Source organism: Lepisma saccharinum, chromosome 15 (assembly GCF_977018435.1).
Source record: "Lepisma saccharinum chromosome 15, izLepSacc3.1, whole genome shotgun sequence".
NCBI lineage: Eukaryota > Metazoa > Arthropoda > Insecta > Zygentoma > Lepismatidae > Lepisma > Lepisma saccharinum.
In genome coordinates, this window is record NC_139243.1 from 21,851,539 (window position 1) to 21,871,598 (window position 20,060).

A 20,060-nucleotide genomic window follows, 5' to 3' on the forward strand; every position below is an offset into this window, starting at 1 on the left:
TTAGACACTGTATGTGACGAGTGTTTCTTTTTGATATTCCAAAGTGGAATGTGTCCCAGATTTGTGATGGAAATAGTTTTTTCTTTTAATGAAATATTGCATTTCTGAGCTGTTAAAAAATCATTTCCTAAAATGCAAGGCATGCTATTTGATTCAATTATTCTAAATGCGTGAGAGTATTTAAATTTACCTATTCTCAGTTGTAAAACCGCTATTTCAGATAAATTCACCTGATATCCAGTTACACCTTTTATTGTAGTTTTTGCTTGAATTATTTTTGCAGCTGACGGTACAATACTCTTGCTGCAGATGGATATTTGTGAACCTGTATCAATCATGAGCTCGATTGATTTATTGTTAAGGGTGGCCTTTAAATAAGGTAAACTATCAAAGTTTCTGTATGTTGAATGGTACGAGATCGGGTTGGTGCTTGACTCGTACCCCTATTTAGTTTAAAGAACCCTCTGGTTTATAAAAACAAGAATTTGATTCATGGTTTCTTAATCCACAGTATTCACAAGGGTTTGGATACAATGGACGGGGATTTGCGTTACGGTTACCCCCACGTCCTCTTGAATTCGAACGGGTTGACCTTGACGTTCCTCTGAAATACCTATTCCCGCTAATATAACCATTTGCTTGAGGCTGATAACAATTGTTCCCCTGCTCTAAATTGTTTTGGTGGGGAGGGGATCCTCTACAATCTATACATTTAAGATGCCTGGGTAAGTCAATACGGCAATGGTTAGAGATACGCATCGCCCCGAACTGATGTGAAATGCAATCGTCGTGGGTCTTAACGCAGCTGGCTGATGCTGCCGCTTGCTGGGTGCAGTTAGAACTAGATGCTATTGGCGTTGATGTGCTTGCAGCGAGAGCCGAGCTCTGAACTGTTGGAGCTAAGTTTGTCATGTATTGAGAACCGAGGGCGTGGTTTGTGGAAATGCTTTGTGGTGTGACGTATGCCGCGTAAGGGGATTGTTGTTGAGGGGGAAAGGAAGAAGGGGGCGTAAGTGTTGCGTATATACTGGGAGCAATGTTCGCTGCAGGCGCAGGTGCCGTATGCGATTGCATTGAAGCCTGGTATTGTAAATTCTGCAACGCAGCAGCTTGGTTTACAAGATTTAATGCTTGAGTTTGCTCATCATTTTTCCTAGTTTGAATAAGTGATTCCTGTCGCTCGCTATTTTGCAAAAATGTTATAAGCTCGGAGGTGGATTCAAATTGTTGTCCCAGGGACTGTCTGGTTTCCATAAGAATTTGGGTCAGCTGGGTGGGAGAATAACTGCCGCGAAATAACGTTATCATCTCATCTTTGATCTGGGGCCGAGTTTTGATATCGTTAAAGTACATTAGGGCCACATCTGAGAGAAAGAGGGGTAGCATCTCTTTGCTCTTGTCATTTGTCCACGTGAGGGCAGTGGCCACACTGTCAAATTTTGAGAAGAACTCCTCAACTCGTGAGGGATCTTGCCCGGAGAAAGAGGGTGGGTAGAGGTTAGTGGGTAGGTGTAGAGCCATAGTGGTTGGGGGATGTGATCTAGGTAACTCGGGGGTACTGGTGAAAGGAATCCTCTTTTTCCGTCTTGGAGTCTCCAGACCGCTTAGAAACAGGAGGTATGAAGCTGTGGCCTTGGATCTAGTTAGGGGCGGGGTGGGGGGTTTATGTATTTCTGAAGCTAGTTTTAAAATTTCATTGAGTGACTGATCTAATACGTCATGTAGTGATGTGTTCATTCGTTACTTGTAACTGAATAGGAATGAGGTTTAGGTTGTTTTGGTTGGATGATTGATATACACGCTCTTAGCAAATTTTTTAGACTTTTGACGTTAATGAGTGTCGTTTTCGCACCCGAAATTACAGCGTAAGTGCATCTCTGTCATCCGCTGATAACTTATATGAATGAAGAAGTTAATGTGGGCTGTATTGGCACGTACGGTGGGATGCAAAAGTTATGCTAAGGTTTCGCACGTTCGCCCTGAATTTAAAAGCAATTTGTATGGGAGCGAATAAAATTGTTGTTGCACCTATTGCAACTATACCATGATTCGAAACTGGGATTGGGGGGGGGGTTAAAATGTTACGCGCAACTTGTACGGGAGTGTACAAAATTACATAAACTAAAACTACGGGGATCGTTACTGTGAATGCTTTAGGGGTCAGATGGTAGAGCTAGGTTACGTTTATGGTCCCCATACAATCTCGCTGACAGGCTTCTGGCAGGGAGTGGAATGATTTCAAGGGATGTAGACGACGTACATCTTACCTCTGGGCCAAGCGGTTGAGTGTGGACAGAGCACGGAGTCCTGAGTTCGACGGCCCACGGTCTTCTTGCCCGTGGCTGGCGACGAAGCACACGCTGGTCTTGGAGTATCGGCCCTAGAAAAGGTGCCGGGACGATGGTCTGACCGACGGCTACAAGTTGCAGGCCGTGGTGCCGAAGATAGTCAACTCGCGAATGTACTGCGGTTGCCTTAGGTGAAAGCTTCGTCTCGGTTTCCCGAGCCGGGCTGAGACCTGGAAGGTGTCGAGGTCTTCGCCTGGGTTTCTTCTGGAGGTCCTTGAATTCTGAGACTTGACTCAGCCGACTGAAACGACTGAGCCTTGACTGACAGTCGAATTCTGGTGCTTAGGTCTTTTAAGCTCCTGGCAAATACTTCCTAGCTGCTTGGACAGCACTTCCGTATTTGCCAGCCGATGGCAGGCTTGAACCCGGTAGTATCGAAGAATGCCGTGTCTCCTGACGTCATGTGTTTCCGCTATTTGTGGAATGTTACCTTGTGTTTGTAAATTGTCGCTTGACCGAGCACTGATGTCTGGCGAGAGATTTTACCTTTTTTACAGAGTTTCCCTTGAATCGTTCCACAATATATATAACTACATTAGCACCTAAGTGCTGAGTTTTGTCTAATTATTCAACCACTTTTTTGTAATTTATGAAAATATTAAGCTTTCATTTTAAGAGAGAAAATTATTTTTAGGTCATTTTTCAATAATTTTAAGGTCATTTTACGGGTTTTTTTTTTTTTTTTTTTTTTTTACCATTTTAGACCATCAACTTCCAAAACCTATAACTAATTGCAACTTTCTTTTATAGCTAAACCAGATGAACCTAAATCCTTCTCAGATATAATTGACCCATTGGAGAGGATAAGTGTTCCTTTGGATTATGCTTGGGGTACCGTGAAGAATCTGTATGTGGCCAGTAAAAGCAGTGTTCCTATGGAGAGCTTCACATCCATGCACGAAAGAGCCAGGAACGCACGTGGGAAGAGACACCAAAGTTTGTCCATATACAAATCCTTTAAGGTGAGTTATGTCAATATCCCCTCTTTCCTGTCTGGGAGCTTTAACACCGAAGTGCCGGTCCCTGTGGCAGAGTGGTTAGTACATCGCACTATGATGCCAGGCATCCTGCGTTCATCACTCATCCCCACCTTCGGAAATCAGCCAAAAGTGGCACAAAAGCGAAGTAAAATGAAGCAAATCAATGAAATGCAGACCGAAGTGACATGCAACATGGGGGTTTCACACCGAAACACAGGTCCATTCAGTCTTTTAAACAGCATTCACTGCAAAGCATGCCAGACTGAAGTGACACGATGCTATTGAGATACGTCCGAGTGATGGGTAAGTGGTAAGCACAGACTAGAAGCACAGATTTTTGGTAAATAAAAAAGCAAAATTTCAGTACAAAAACTGAATCAATTTCGGGTTCAAAAGCGGTAAATAAAATAAAATTTTGGTGTTAGAGCAGTGAATAATCACATCAAAAGTGCTATATAAAATTACATTTTGGTTTTAAAATTGTGAATATAATCCTAAATTTGATTTAAAAACTGCACTTATTACACAAAATAAACTTATCCCTTCTGATAGCACATTTATGTAGTTACCAGAGCATTAAGTTTATTCCTGTCTAAAGGGGTCAATTTTTGATTCTCAAATATTTACAGCAGTATTAATCAATTTTCCGTGAATTGCAATACTCACAGGATACTTCAGACTTCAGAAAGTGTCACGTCGGTATGTAAATGGTAAATTTCGTGTTTAAGAGTATATTTCGCATTATTTCGTGACAAACCAGGGTAGGAAAATGCACCTCACACCTTTCAGAAACATGAAAAATTAACATTACAGCATGTTACTTCATATTTTGTGTTTTCGTCAAAAACTAAAGTTGCTTGCCTCTAGTAATGACATATGCAGCCTGCTTAGTCACTCCAAATGAAATGTTGTACAGTGAACTGGGATAATTCGAATAGAAGTTTATTCCCCTTGAAATAAGAGTTGAGACCAATGTTAAAAATTCATTTGTAATTTGAATTTTTGAAGTTTTTATTTGGATAATTCGAAGGCAACTATCCAAAGAGACCTGGAGGTAAGAGAAAGTTTGTTTTTGCTGGTATACAGCCTCTACCCTCTCCTCAATAGGGTGAGATTGCCCACTGTTTTTTGTGCAGGTGTTCATCCTTGATTCCTCACTAGCCAATGATTTGTGAAACTTCCTAAAGTGAGAACAGATATCTAATTTTGTTATACGTGTATGTGATTTTGTGTGTTCATGCAGTGTACTTACTTAAACGTGTTTCCCATTTACTGGTAGTGGTAGGGTGTTACTGATGGTGCAGTGGAATCGTCGTGGCCTTGTGATCAAGTGGTTCTGTGTTTGGCACACAGTGGTTCAGATCCCACTTTTAAACTGAAGGTCCAGTCCGGATTAGCCTTACTGTGCATAAAGTGGACTTTAAACACCAACTGAATCAACCAAAAAAACATTTACTGGTAGCTTAGTTATTATTGTGAGATGAATTGTTTTTGGTTTGCACAATAGATTCGCACACACAAAACAGCATTTTTTACGGTATGGTAGCGACGACGCTACCACTGCGCCATCAGGCAGGCCAATTAGTGATGTTACTTGTCTTGTCATTAGGGGTGTGGGGATTTTTTTTAAATCCTGACATTCGGATGGGAGAAATTAGCAATTTGTCGGAAATTTTTGGGATGGAAAATGTTTGAAATTTCCCGAAGCTCTGGAAATCTCAAATTATTATTTTCACTTTAAGTGAATGTTTCTGCATTTCTGGGACAAAAACTAACAATTTCCGATAAATTCCAGACACTTACAGTGCAGAAAACGTCAAGAATTAATGACTTTTTAAAACGACCATTCAGTATTTCCCAACTGCTCAGGATCCCGAAAAGTTGGGAAGTCGTTTCCCGAAGTCAGGATCAGGACAGGAATTTTTTTCCCAAGTTCCAACTTTGTGGGATCCCGCACACCCTTACTTGTCATTGATATTTGATTGATTTGGATCAAAATTTATGTATATTTTTTTTTTCAGGAGATAAATGAGAATGAGGACCAGTTATCTGAAGAACAACAGCGTGTAGTAGACAAGTATGTATTGGAGGGTAAACTGAATGGACTCGACCTGACAGGATATGAACATGGCCATTTTGAAGCAACAATTAAAAAACTCAACGAGGAAAGGGAAACATTTAGAAGAAAAGTGGTGGTATGTTTTGAAAACAGATTATTGGGAATTGTGCATTTTATGCCTTATTATTATATAATATTCAATAAAAGGGGTTTGGAAGTATGCAATGCAGTGAGCAGTGGCGTCGCGTGCGGTTTGCATACAAGTGTTCACAATAATGTTTTTGTACTGAATGCAGATTTACTCCTCTCCCTTGTAACTTCATCTTCAATTGAAAAAGTGAGAATAACAGTTCAATTTTCCTTCACATTCACGCTATATTTGAAGTAATACAAGAAGGACCTAGGGATGTTGTTTCCTAATTTTCATATGATCAAATTTCGATGTAAACATGGTTAAGTGGTAGAAAAGGCTACAAAGCCTTAACTTCGCCATGATAAACAAGATGCAATAAATAAATAAATAAATTGTCCCTCTCCTCCTTAAAATTCACCAGGTTTAGCGAATTCTCGCTAAAGTTTGCAACTATGTAGCACAGACATTTTCGAGTCCCCCTAGACATGCCTTGTATATGCTGCACTCTGGTGCCAAATGTAAGAAGTATTTCCGCTTGCATCAGTGTTCGCACAGCGAAGTGAACATCTTCGGGGTATAGTGGCCAACAGCCCCTTAGCTGTCAGTTCTATGCAACACGCACAGCAATTTTGTTCAATGCCCTCCGTGGAACACCATGGGAGTCAGTGTTACCAACTATCTAAAAAAGTTATCAGGCGTGAAAGAAGTCGTGTCAGAGTAAATTGTGTGTATATACTCATACATCAATCATAGTATTTTTTTTGAATAAATATACGTATGTGTGTGTGTGCATTTAATATGTACGTAATTGAAGACATATGCATGGGTGTTCATGTGCTCATGTTCTACAATTGATGTTTTAGTGCACTCATTTTTTGGTTAACCCCTTCCCAGTGCAATTTTCTGACAAAATGCTTTTCCGCTCTGCGTATTTTTTTTCTGAGTTTGCATAGTAGTATTTTTAAGTAGCTACTGCTTCAGCACAATTCATCCGAGTACCATGGTTCATACGTCTATCTCTTCAGAATAGAACAGGCTTTCAAATGGTACCACACACATGCGTACATCAAGTATGAGGAATGGGAAATCGGGGATAATTCGGGACATTTCCATCCGAAAAATCCCTCTTGGTGACTTGGGGCCCCTCTGGACCGGCCCTGGATATAGATACCCGATTATAATCTATCTTGAAAAATACTATGGTCTATATGTAATGTGTCCGCCAAGTTTCATTGCAATATCTTTAATTGGTATGGGGGATGAGGGTAAAAAAATATTTCGCAATCCTGTTTGACAATACTATTAGATAGCCAGTGGCGGCGATTGGGTTCAAAAACCAGTCCTCTTTGCCATTTTACACACCAAAACCAATAATAAATCACCAACAGTTCAAATAACGCAACACGAAAAAAAAATGTACATAAATCAATTTACTAAATGAGGCTCACAAACAAACTCACGTTTGCATCTTGTCAGCATAACACAAAAACAGTTTACTTTCCTCTGAACTACTACTTCTTTTCTTCTTCTTCTTCTTTGCTGGCACTGAAAATTGTGACTAAATAAAAGGTCGTTGTTGCATCAATAGCAGAACATATGCTTCGCCAACAAGGAATGTATTATTCCGTTCAACACAGGTTACTTCAGTCAGAGATGTTCGCGGGCGTAATATTACGCACAACACAGAATAAGCTATAGTGACCAAGGGCGTATACGCCTAACACAGGGAAGGGTTAACCCTTTGTTACTGCCTTTTTTAAATTTTCAATTATTTTCCTTACCAGCGCAATAATGGTCGGGAAAGCACTAGGTAACCTATCTGGACTATTCCCATGAAAACGTAGAGGCATTCGCACATTCTTCTGGCATTCTATCAGTTGCTTACATGCCTCAGAAGTGACCGATCCCCCTTAGCCAGAACTTAGTACTGCACTTAAATCATAGCATGCGAGACATGAATTTGGCGGAAATAATAAATAAAAACAAAAACGATGGTACATTGTTCGGAATCCAAACCATTGCAGTGCCCATACGAAATGTCAAGAGTTGTCAAAATAACGGTATTGAAAAGTGACAACATTTGTTTCCTTTTATTTGTGTCAGTGTGTCTTTTCTTTATGTATATCTCGTAGAAGTAGGCGAAACATATTGAGATTTAAACATTTTAAAAATATTTTGTAAGTTTCTTCGAGTTGCGTTTTATACATTAGATTGCTTTTCTGCGAGTAAGTAAGATTTTGACTGAGAACTTTGGAACAAACAGTTTCTTTCTAAGCCCATATAAGTTGTATGATTTCAATTTGTTTTGAAAAATATGTTGAAATTTTCGAAAAATACGTTGAAAATTTTGTGAAAGGTGAGTTCATTTTTTTAGTTCCTTCATTATATACAAAGTTTTAATTATTTTTAGAACAGTATTTTGTGCATTTGCTTCAAGAGTCTAAGCATGTAATTCTATGAGATACTTTCTCATTTTTTTTTAAAGTTTTATTTCCTTTAATCGGTAATAAAAATGTTCAAAATGGACATGTTTACATTCATATATATTTCGCCTGATTTCCAGTAAGTGCTAGTGTAATTCAACATGGATTTGCATCAACAATTCATGTAAATAATATTGGGGACATTTGTGCTACTATGAGGTTGCGGATGAGGGTTAACAGCCTATTTGATGGAGTAGGGGTAACGTTACTGCCTTGAATCAAAGGGTCCCAGGTTTGATTCTTGGTGGAGGTATAGTTATTCAGATCATACTTTAAACTGTAGGTCCACTCCTGTTTAGGAGCCTTTACGGGCAGCTATATTAGGTTAGCCTTTTTCCCAGTTGCAGAACCCTCGTTAAACAATTGGGAATGCCTACTGGTAGGGGACTTACCTATTTTAACTGAATTTGTAGTGTTTGGGATACAAAATTCATTATGCCTGATTTATGTCTGTTTTACATGGTTTTACTGATGCATCATTTAGCATGGTTTCCCTATCCATGATTTTTATGAGAAAAATACACCACGTATGAGCAGTGATTAAATGAGTAATTTTGTTCAAAAATGGTGAAATATTTTGGCAATAAAATTAAACTGTTTTAACTACCATGGTTAGCAAGTGTACTGAAATACTTGACTCAAGATATCACAATCAGCTAAGTGTGGCAGAAAAATGATATAGTATTAGAAAAATAACTATGTAAGTGCTCATTTTTCATTTTATTTTTCATGTTTATATTTTTACCACATATGCCTGATTACAATCATGAGAATGAATGATGATTAGTCTAGAGGAAACTGATGAAGCCAGAGCTTGAACCCAGAACCTTCAGCAGTGAGATTGAGAGTCGAGCACTCAAAGCACTTGCCTGCCATAGCAGCTATAATTGTTTAAGTGTTAAAGAGTTGAAATATATGCTTTTCTTTCAGACAAGCACAAAGAGATTCCAGCATCACATTTACGATCCTAAAGTCGTTGAGAATTTTCCAGAGGAGCTACTCAAAGAAATGGCTGTTGACGTGTACGTACCATATCTATATTCATTTCAATAGCTGTCTCCTCCTCTGTAGAAATGTGTAACACGAGACTTTTAATAGGTAGAAGCTGTAGCTACCTCCTTCACACTACAACATGCCGAGAAGGCTTAATGTCGGGGACCAGTCTCGGCCATTTGTGGAAGTGATGTGATGTGCCTTTACGCCCTTTGCCAGAAAATTTTGTAGGATTGGTCAGGCCATTGATAAAACTTGAATTGTAGAAATAGTAATAATTATTATTATAAACTAATCAACTAATAAAAATAAACAATTTTGTTCCAATTATTATTATTACATCCTTGAGGGTTTTCTACTCGATTCACTCATTCAGTGAATATCCAGAACTGTTTATTTTTTTACATTTCTTACAATTAGTGTACTGAAGAGTATAGTTATTCTATTTTATTATTAACTTTTACGCACCTTATTCGAGAAAAATTGGAGGGAAAGTATAGCCATGGTGTTTGCGTATTTCTGGTATTAACTATAAAAATAACAAGCTTTCTGATTTTTTGTAACAAAATGAACGATGCCAATTTCCAGCGGAGGGAGGGGGTGGGGTTATTTGGGCCAGTTCAACCCCTCCCATGCCAGTTACACACTCAGAGCCACTCCACGCACAAACAATGTTGAAAAAGTTAGAAAAATACCATTATTGGAACACACTGTTTCAAGATTATGACATTGTCGACTCATTTATGAAAATTAACATTATTATCAGGTGCCACCAGACCTGGCCCTTTCTCCCTAGTGATTTTTTTGAAAATGTTTCTGTTCAAAGAACCATACTGATATTCAAAATTCTAAGTTATTTTGACTTAAGCAAAGTCCAAAACAGAGACAGAGTTATCAAACCTTGATTTGTCTTGTCAGTACCCTACAGAGAATCAATGTAGCAAAGTGGTACCCCAACTCTACTCTATGAAGCATCTCCAAGTGCTCTATATAGAGTATGAAAAAGAATAATAATTAGCACTATATTTACAGGTGATGGACAAAAATATGGAAACACCACGACATCGGAATGGGTGCTATCGATGCAATTTTTCCACTTGAAATCGGACGAGGTGCGACATTCTTTTGTTTTGTACCGTCGGACTGGTAGGAGTTGCACTGTAGATAGCCTGCAGTGCAGTTGATACTGAATCATGTCCAAGCTGAGAGTGTTTCAAAGAGGGCAAATTGTTGGTGCCCACCTTGCAGGTGCCTCTGTTACCAAAGTAGCCATGTTATTTGGCATATCGAGAGGGACTCTATCCAAGATCATGACGACATAATAGTGTCTCTGGAAAAACATCATCAGATAAACATCTGCGTGGACGAAAATCTACACTGAGAAGGATTGTGACCATGTTTTGCATGAAGAATGGTGCAAAATCCCATTATCCACCATCCAGGACATGTATTTGTCCATTTCTCGGAGGCTGCAGCCCGTTTTGGAAGCTAAAGGTGATTAGCTACAGCATTCCGGCTTTTCTTCGCAGGTGTTTCCATATTTTTGTCCATACCCTGTAGCACTTTGGTAAAAAATTCGTATGACGATCATTATTTAAGCTATCATTCTTATGTATAATTTATAAGTCGTATGGTATCAAGTGGAATTTACTCTGGATTTTTCGCCAAGAGGGGTGGCAGTGGGTGCCATCATAACCATCTGCCTTTGTTCCTTCACTCCTAAAACTTAATATCGGATACATGAAATTGGACTGATGTAAAATATAGCATCGACACAAAACAAGAAGTCCAACGGTAACTATTTTTATTTTACATCGCTTATCTGTCACTTTAGGATAATAGGGATGAGATGGTTAGACACAATATTAGCTAACGGAGGAAGGCAAAGGGGCACCCCAAGCGCCGAGGTAAAGTGGGTGCTGAATGAGCAAAAAGAGAATAATTTGGAAGGAGTAAATGTCACTCACTGCAGCTTGTGAAATATTAAATTGCATTATTGACAGTTACGTAATAAATACCCTAAAAATTGTCTTGCTCGTTTCGCTCGCAATGCTGTTCATGGTTTGCTAGGATGGACTGAAGGAAGGGGGCATAGAGCGCTGGAAGTGACCTCCCTGAAAACCTGTATGTTTCTCACGGTTCACATTTTTTGATGATATGATATATACGAAAAGGTTATTGGAGTTTTTGATTGTCTTACCATTTACTTCATATTGTCCCACTTTTCCACCCCATTTCTTATTGATTCACCCTTTTCATTGTTGGCACCCATGAACAAATGGAGAAAAAGTTGGGAAAGAGTAAATATCATGGCATTCTGTGAAAGTGTCAATGCAAAATTTAATGAAAATACAGTAGAGCGTCGATTATCCGAACGTCGGTCAACCGAACGACCGCTTAACCGAACTGTGTACTCGCTCGCACCTGTTACTCTCCCACCCTACCGTCCATCATCCCTCTCACTCCCAAACCAAGTTTCCCACAGTAGTCGCCGCACTGAGCCACCGCTGGCGGAACATTGCTTCTAATGGGGCCTTCATAAGGCGCTGCTGACCGGCCAAGCCGCCAGTCGCTGTGTTTCAACAATCAGCACACTTCTGTCGGTTTGGCACTGGCTGTAGAAGTAGCGGCAGTATCAAAGCTGTTCACAGCAACAGCTGCGCCAGCTTAGAGTTGAGGCGTGCCGCTCCGCGCAGTTTGAAGGATTGCGCGCCCCCAAGAAGAGCTTCTCACGGTGCAAACAGTAACCTTCTGTTCTCTGTTACGACCACTTGTGTGCTGCTGCGTGAAGAAGTGAACTTGACGATACAAAATGCTTAAACGTAAACGTGTTGTCCTTTCTATGAGGGACAAGTACGAGATTATTAAAAGGTTAGAAGAAGGTGAATCTGCAACCACTTTATCCAATGAGTACAAGGTGGGGAAGTCGACAATTACGGATATAAAAAAACAAAAGACGAGCATAGCAAATTTTATAGCTATGCTTGATTCTACTGATGGATCAACAAGCCGTAAAACTATGAAGCTCGCCACTAACACAGATCTAGATGATGCTGTTTACAAGTGGTTTACACAAAAGAGATCGCAAGGAGAACCTATCTCAGGTCCCATTCTGTGTGAGAAGGCAATGCAGTTCAACGAAAAACTTGGAGGGCCTTCGAACTTTAAAGCGAGCACGGGCTGTTTAAAACGCTTCAAGTCAAGACATGGCATTCGTGAGCTTACAATACAGGGAGAAAAACTGTCGGCTGATTCTTCAGCAGCTGATTCTTTCAAAGTCAAACTAAGGGACGTATTAAGGGAAGAAGATTATGCTCTCGAAAACGTTTACAATGCTGACGAAACTGGACTTAACTGGAAAGCTTTACCGAGAAAAACTCTTGTTTCACGTCATGAATTAGCAGCACCTGGTCCTAAAACAAGCAAGGACCGTATTACAGCTTTGGCTTGTGATAATGCTACTGGAACTCACCAACTGCCTATGTTCGTCATTGGTAAAAGTAAAAAACCGCGTTGTTTCAAGCACGTTAATATGTCAGCCTTGCCTGTTGTGTACACCTCACAAAAGAGCGCCTGGATGGATAGTACGATTTTTATGAAGTGGTTTCTGGACGTTTTCGTACCCTCTGTAAAAGCTCATCAGCTAAAGAATGGGAAGAGGGAGAAAACACTACTTCTCCTTGACAATGCACCAACTCATCCGTCATGTGATATTTTAAACGAAAAAGACGAGTTCATAAAGGTAATATTTCTTCCACCTAACGTAACCTCCTTATTACAGCCCATGGATCAAGGCATCATTGAGACTTTCAAACGATATTACAGGAAAGAATTGTTGCATAAGTTATTGTTAGAAAGAGAAGAGGATGGAGAAGAAAGTCTCTTAAGAAATCATAAGAATATTGACTTGAAAGACGCATCCTACATGATCAGCGCAGCATGGAATAGTGTAAAGGAAGAGAATTTGAAAAAAGCCTGGAATAAAATTTTGGACACAGAAGAAAATTCACAAGGCATGATTGAAAATGACGAACAGAATGATATGTCCGAAATTCTCGGTATGCTAAAAGAAATAGATTGCCACGAATGTGATGAAGAAGACGTTCATGAATGGATGAATATCGATGATGCAGATCCAGGACACCAAATCATGCTGGACAGCGAGATTGTAAACGTCGTCACTGATAAAGATGACGCCGCCAGCATCTCTTCAATCAGTGCTCCAGAAAGTGAAGATGAAAGTATACCAACAGCTTCTGAGGCGTTCACTTGTTTAGATACTGCCTTGCGATGGTTTGAAGCCCAAGATGAAAGTGACCACTTTCAGATATCTGTAATGAAAAAAGTACGTGACTTAGCTGCTCGTAAGCGTGTAGGCTTGCTTAGACAGACCAAAATAAAGGATTTTTTTAAACGTTAATTTTGTGTACTGTGTGTATTGTTCATGCAAAATGCATATGTAATATGTACATATTTTTATTTAATAAACTGTACCACATACTATATATTCCTACTAAAGTTGCCTTTGTACGTTACTTTGTAATACTTAAAGAGATGCCTGTTTTTATGAATAAATTTACTGTACAGTACTTCTTTTTGGCAAATAAACATGTACAGTTCGATTATCCGAACAAACCAGTTTTCCGAACACCCATGTCCCCCAATTACTTCGGATAATCGACGCTCTACTGTAATATTCTTGTAAGTGAGCAAAGAAATAGATTTTCCTGCTTGCTTCGCTTGCAACTATCCATGTGCCATATTGACAACATGATTCTGAAGGATTATATTATAGCTGCACTTTGATTTGATTTCAGTTGGGTTTTGTTATTTAGCGTCGCTTTTCTTCCCCTTTGGGCTGATCGCGACAATGAGAATGAATAATGATATGATGAAATTTATAATGGAACACTTACAAAGAACACTCATGCTCACCCCAGAATAGGAACCCACAACCCCCGGCTTCGTACCGTGCTGTGCTAACCTCCTCCTTCTTCTTATGGCGCTACAGTCCACTGATGAACCTTGGCCTCCTCTGTGATTTGTCTCCATCTATCTCTACCTTTTGCCACAACTTTCCAATTTCTATACTGGAGCTTCCGAACATCCTCATCCACTCCATCCACCCATCTTAATTTAGGCCTTCCTCGCTTCCTTTGCCCACCTGGACTATCCAACATCACTCTCTTTGCAGGGTCACTATCTCTCATGCGCATCACATGACCTGCCCATCTTAATCTTGCTGCCTTTATTACACCAATAACTGTTGGTTCTTGATATAAATCGTAGAGCTCCTTATTAAATCACTTTCTCCATTTTCCATTCTCACATACTGGTCCCAATATTCTTCGTAATATCTTTCTTCCAAAGGTCCCTACCATCTGTTCATCTTTCCTTGAACTGGTCCAAGTTTCCGCAGCATAGGCCAAGACAGGTCTTATCAGTGTCTTGTAAAGTATTAACCTAGTTGCTCTGGACAATATGGTGCTCTTAAAATGTCTCTGTAGTCCATAATAGGCCCTATTCGCTGCTATAAGTCGTGCCTTTACTTCCTCCTGTGAATCATTTTCATATGTCACAACAGAACCCAGGTAGATAAAGGCATCCACTCTATCAATGGTGTAATTAGCCATTGTTATGGTCGGTGATGTATTATATCTGTGTGCTTTACCTGCTGTCATGTACTTAGTCTTCCCTTCATTCAACACCAATCCCAGCTTCTATCCTTCCTTTCTATGGCTAGAAATGCTTCTTCTACTGCATGTAGAGATCTTCCATGCTGTGCTAACCACTCCTCCACAAAGGTCGGCTGCTGCATTACCAGACCCGATCAGTATTCTTGATGTTGATTAATAACACCAGTTTTAAAAATATAATCCTTAGTGTTTGTATGCTATGAGGGTTGTTTGAATATTTTAGTAAATTTTCATGAGATGATGGCATTTGGTGAATAGCTCAGTTTCCCAACAGCCCAAATAGTGCTTCTTCAACAGGTAAACAGGCCATCCCACAAATCGAGCACCATATTACATGAACTTTGCTTCAAATTTATTCCCCATCCTGCCCCATTTACAGGACTTACCCATGTAATTTCTTCCTACAGATGCAGCATTTATTCTATTAGAAATATTACAGTAGTTTCTATTCCCTGTGCTGTAATAATTGTACTAAATATAACCCGATACAACAGGAAAACAAAGAATGTAATATGTGCATTTCTAACTTGTCACAGGAAGTGGACTTTTTCACTTGAGATATACAATCCAGAAACTTTTGACTGTGAAATACTCTAAGTGGGAGGAGAATTTGATGCAGGAGGCACCAAATTCTATTTTTGCTGCGTATGGCTCTGTGTATGAAACAATAATTGAATCAGTCATACAAAGAAACCATTATTGGTTAAGACAACTGCATCACAAATATTTGGTGTGTTCCTGAAATTTTGAGGAAATCAATTTTTTTAAATGAAAGTAGTCAAGTACTCAGGGAAAAGGCAAAATGATAAAGCAAACTCCTCTTAAAACAAAGGAGAAAAATGATATTTACAAAATATTTTATACTGTATCCTGTCTCCTCCTAGAACTCAGCTATGTAATATCTACCTTTACAATTCCAGCTTCCTCTCAAAAAGAAAAGTAAAGTGAAAAAAAACTATTACACTCATTCAATATATAACAGAAAATGTGTTGTAACAAATATTTATTACAAGCACCAAAAGAACCTCAGTAATATGTTTCAATATAGCCTCCCCCCCCCCCCCCCCAAAGTTCAGTGCACGTATGCCATTGCTTGATAAGGGTGCTGATTCCACAGGAAAAAAATATATTTGGTACGCTTGTGTAACCACTTGTGCACCACTGACTGGACTTCGTCGTCATTCTGGAACCTCAATCTACTTAGTGCATCTTTCAGTGGACCAAAGGTGTGGAAATCGGAAGGTGCAAGAACGGGTGAATATGGAGGGTGGGGTAAGCACTCAAACTTTAGGTCCTCAATGGTAGACAATGTGACACTGGCATTGTGTGGTCTCGCATTGTCATGGAGCAAAAGCACATCAGTGAACACCAGACCATGTCGTCTCTGTAGAATGGCTGGTTTCAGTTTTTCGCGCAAAAGGTTGGAGTAGGTGGTACTGTATACATTATGACCTCTGGACATGTAATGTTTAAGAATTGGCCCCTTGTGGTCCAAAAACAAAGTTAACATGACCTTTCCGGCACTCCATTGAGCACGCAGTGACAGACGCGACCTGGATGCGGAGAATCTTCATCATTGGTTATGCTTACTGAACTTATCAACCCACACGTACACTTGTAATCGACTCGTACAGTTGTCACCACTGAACTGTCATGTGGCAATGAATTTTTATCGGTTTCACGCCTTCACTCAACAAAAATCTCACGACACTTCGTTCCTCCAGCTTGGAACACTCCTGTAACTGTTTCCCAGCATCCCGTGCACAAGGCAGGCATGCCAGCCCCAGCTTGCAGATGCCTTCACAAAATAACAAACATATAACAATGATGGTCGTATTTTAGATTTTTTATACTACTTTTCTGGTTATGGAATGCACCTTGTACAAACGCCAGTAAGATTTTCCTGTCTTATCATTAAGTTGTGGTCTTTTTAGCATTAATTCTCCGTCCAAAAACTCTGGTTAGATAATTTGAAATGTCAGAAAATAAATCAATGTGCTAGCTTTCTGCGTGTAAAAAATTTACATTTTAAGATATAACTGTCATTCAATTAACAAGCTATTGCATTAAAATTAAAATCAGTTACAGTAGACTCGCGATTATCCGAGCTAATTGAGACCGAGACTACCTCGGATACGGAAAACTCGGATAATACGGAGATAATGTGGTAATAGGTTGTAAATGATGAAACAACACTTAAAACTGTGTAGTAATTATTTATTACTAGTACAACATAAATGAGAAGATTACTTTTTCAAAAAGTGTTTCATAGTTTTTTGGACACACCTTTTCCATTTGCCACCCATACTACATTACTGTCTTAGAATAGGCGTATACACATATTTAAACAGCACCGTAACAATCTGACAATTGTAATGAACACGTGCAGTGCGGACAGTGACTCCCAACTTACTAGTAAACAAACAGGGGGTGCGTTATGAAGCACGGTGTTTTCCAACCACTCCCTCGGTTAACCCGGAGCCTCGGTTAATCATGAGTCTACTGTACTATATATATTTGTGAAAATAATTTGTGTGTGTGTGTGTGGAGGGGGGATTATGATGAATGGATTTGGGGGGGACTGCATCCAGTGTCTTGTAGGGGAGAATGGGCACCCCTAATGTGAAGTACACCAGCAAGCAATCATTTTGCACCTGCATACCGAGCCATCTACACTATGACAGACTAACATTCCAAACCAAAGCTAATATTACTATTCAACAGTTGTAAACTTTGAACGAATAAGTGTTATTGGTTTACCAGCCAGGTTAAATCGCCGTTAGCTTCCAACATTTCGAGCGCAACATCAGATTATTCCAACCAGAAAAGTCAGGACTTGCTGAACATAGTATCACCGAGGGATACAGGATTTTATTTGCAGACACCAAAATAATAGCCAAATGTGCAGATTACTGCGACTGACGAGTAAAAGAAGCCATAGCCATTTCACGGAAAAGCACCAATCTCAACAGGGGACATGGGACTCCAGCTCAGTGAGGCCTGGAACCCACTCCTCCGTAAAAACACAACACCAGCCAATAAGAACACCAGGATCCAGAGCGAGCCAATAGGAAGACAACATCCAGCTCCGCCCCATCATAATCGTGAATATAACCCTACACTGGTCTCCATTTTTTACATTCCCTGATGATGTAAGCAATGTATGTGCTCGAAACATTGTAAGCTAATGCCGATTTAACCTGCCTGGTAACCCGAGAACACTTGTTCAAATCATGTCGCCATAAAATTTACAATTCATAATTGTAAACTTGTGTCCAATTTTGCTGGGACCACAAAGGAAAACAATTACAATGGGATATTCATTATGTCAAGGTATGTTGTGGTCATTTTCTTAACAGTCACAACATGCATTTTGCAGAGTGACAATTTTTCTATGCCAGAACATGTTGAGACTCTTGAAAACCAGCCGAGATGCTGACTTTTCATGTGGCTGTTTCTCTCAAGCCACAAGCTATTCTCGACATTTCTTTTTCTCTCAATGAAATTTGAGCTTAACTTACATATAGCTATACATTTTCTCCATTTATCGGTGTTATTAACGAGTTTTGTATTTCTTTTTTCGCAGGACACAGCCAAGGAGAGGCCCCTGGATTATAACTCTTCAACCGCACGTGTACAGGGATTTTCTCGCACATTGTTCTCGGGAAGATTTAAGGTGGAATCTCTGGCAGGCTAATGTATGGTTAGCTTCGACGTATCTCGACAAAAGTGTTAACAATAGTATTGGAATTGAAGAAATTCGTTTTCTCAGGTATGACCATCTTGTAGGTTTCATTTTAATAATTTTGTTACTCTTTTTTAATGTAGTAGTAAAAAGGATGGAGATGCATATTTATGTACATGTTTCATAGACACTAAGTTAGGGATCCATAATTTCTACAAGTGAGTAGCATAACCTGGTCAGGGAAACCTGCAATAACAAATGCTGACCACATGTCACTCCATAACTGGTTGGGTGAGTGCCGATCTCGGCTGAGGCACGTGGGATAGATAGGCCCTGGTTCTCAAAGGCACTTGCATCATGGGTTTAAAGAAGGGTGGGAAGTATCTTTATATTCATCATACAGTAACAAAATACATATTTTTGCACTAAATTACATGCTATGTGTAGAACTATTAAGTAATAAACTATTCTTTGTAAAACAATACAAATTTGAGGACCAAATGAAACCAGACAGTTTTTTTTTTCACACTAAGCAATAAGATGTGTATATTTTTTGATATACCATAAGGTGTGCTTATATTTTTTCTTAATTCCTGTTTCTTTTTTCAGGAAAGATCAAGCCAAATTACTAGGCTTTGATGATTATATTCATATGTCCATGCAAACAAAAATGGCTGGGAATGTGGAAAATGTTAAATCCATGATTGCTAGCTTGCTTGTTAGAGGTTAGTTATTCTATATCAGTGATTCTCGAAGCATGTGCCATGAAAATTCACACACACACATACACACATTTATGTAATTGTCAGTTACATATTAAGTTTATTCTAGGGCTGAGCCGATGCTGATACTCTTACCGATACCGATACTATAAAATTGTAATAATTAAAATTTGTTCAGAATATTGATCAATATTGGTGTGTAAATTTTCTTCTCCAATTATATGCATCAATTTACAAAGAAATTTACTTTAGAATATTCAAGAATTGCATCAGAATATTAAAATAGATATTATGTAATCACAAAATATAGTTTTCCGTCCAAAATAAAAATAAAAAAATATATTGAATTTTGCATAATTTCTAGGATAATTAGACTCCGCGAAAGTGTCGCACGGCATTTTTGCGGACCCCGTGAATGACCCAAAATGCCGGAAAAAGTATCGACTGGTATCGGTACACGAATTTCAACCGATACTTTCTGATACCGATACCACTGGTAAGGGCCGATACCGATACATCGGCATCGGTTCAGCCCTAGTTTATTCCTATGTAAAGGAGTTCAATTTTGCTTCTCAAATATTTGGAGCAGAATTAATCAATTTTCCATGATTTGCTTACTTCACAGGATAATTCGGACTTCACAAGCTATCATGTCAGATGATAAACTCTAAATTTCTTCTTTCAGAGGGTTTTTTTTTCTTCACATTTTGCATTTCATTTTGCATCATTACGTGACAAAACATGGTAGGAAAATACACCTTATACCTTTCAAGAATATGAAACATTAACATTAGAGCCATGGTAGCTCAGTGGTTTGGGTGTCTGACTACCATGGGAGAGACCTGGGTTCGATCCCCGAAGGGGGAGAACTGGGATTTTTTCCACATGTTCTGGCACGGAAGTTCAGCAATGGTACAGATGAGAATGTGCATGCATGCACCTTGCACGTTGGCGATTGGAG

General features: G+C 39.3%; 1 protein-coding gene across 1 annotated transcript in view; it reads left to right on the forward strand.

The window, feature by feature from the left end:
- The window catches only part of LOC145999639 (uncharacterized), an 83,891-nt gene that overhangs the window by 24,293 nt on the left and 39,538 nt on the right, over nucleotides 1-20,060 (forward strand). The window contains exons 3-7 of the mRNA XM_083136736.1: nucleotides 3,099-3,310; nucleotides 5,350-5,523; nucleotides 8,934-9,025; nucleotides 18,279-18,464; nucleotides 18,987-19,102. Of these exons, the coding sequence (XP_082992862.1) occupies nucleotides 3,099-3,310; nucleotides 5,350-5,523; nucleotides 8,934-9,025; nucleotides 18,279-18,464; nucleotides 18,987-19,102 (780 nt within the window). The remainder of the gene's footprint in view (nucleotides 1-3,098; nucleotides 3,311-5,349; nucleotides 5,524-8,933; nucleotides 9,026-18,278; nucleotides 18,465-18,986; nucleotides 19,103-20,060) is intronic.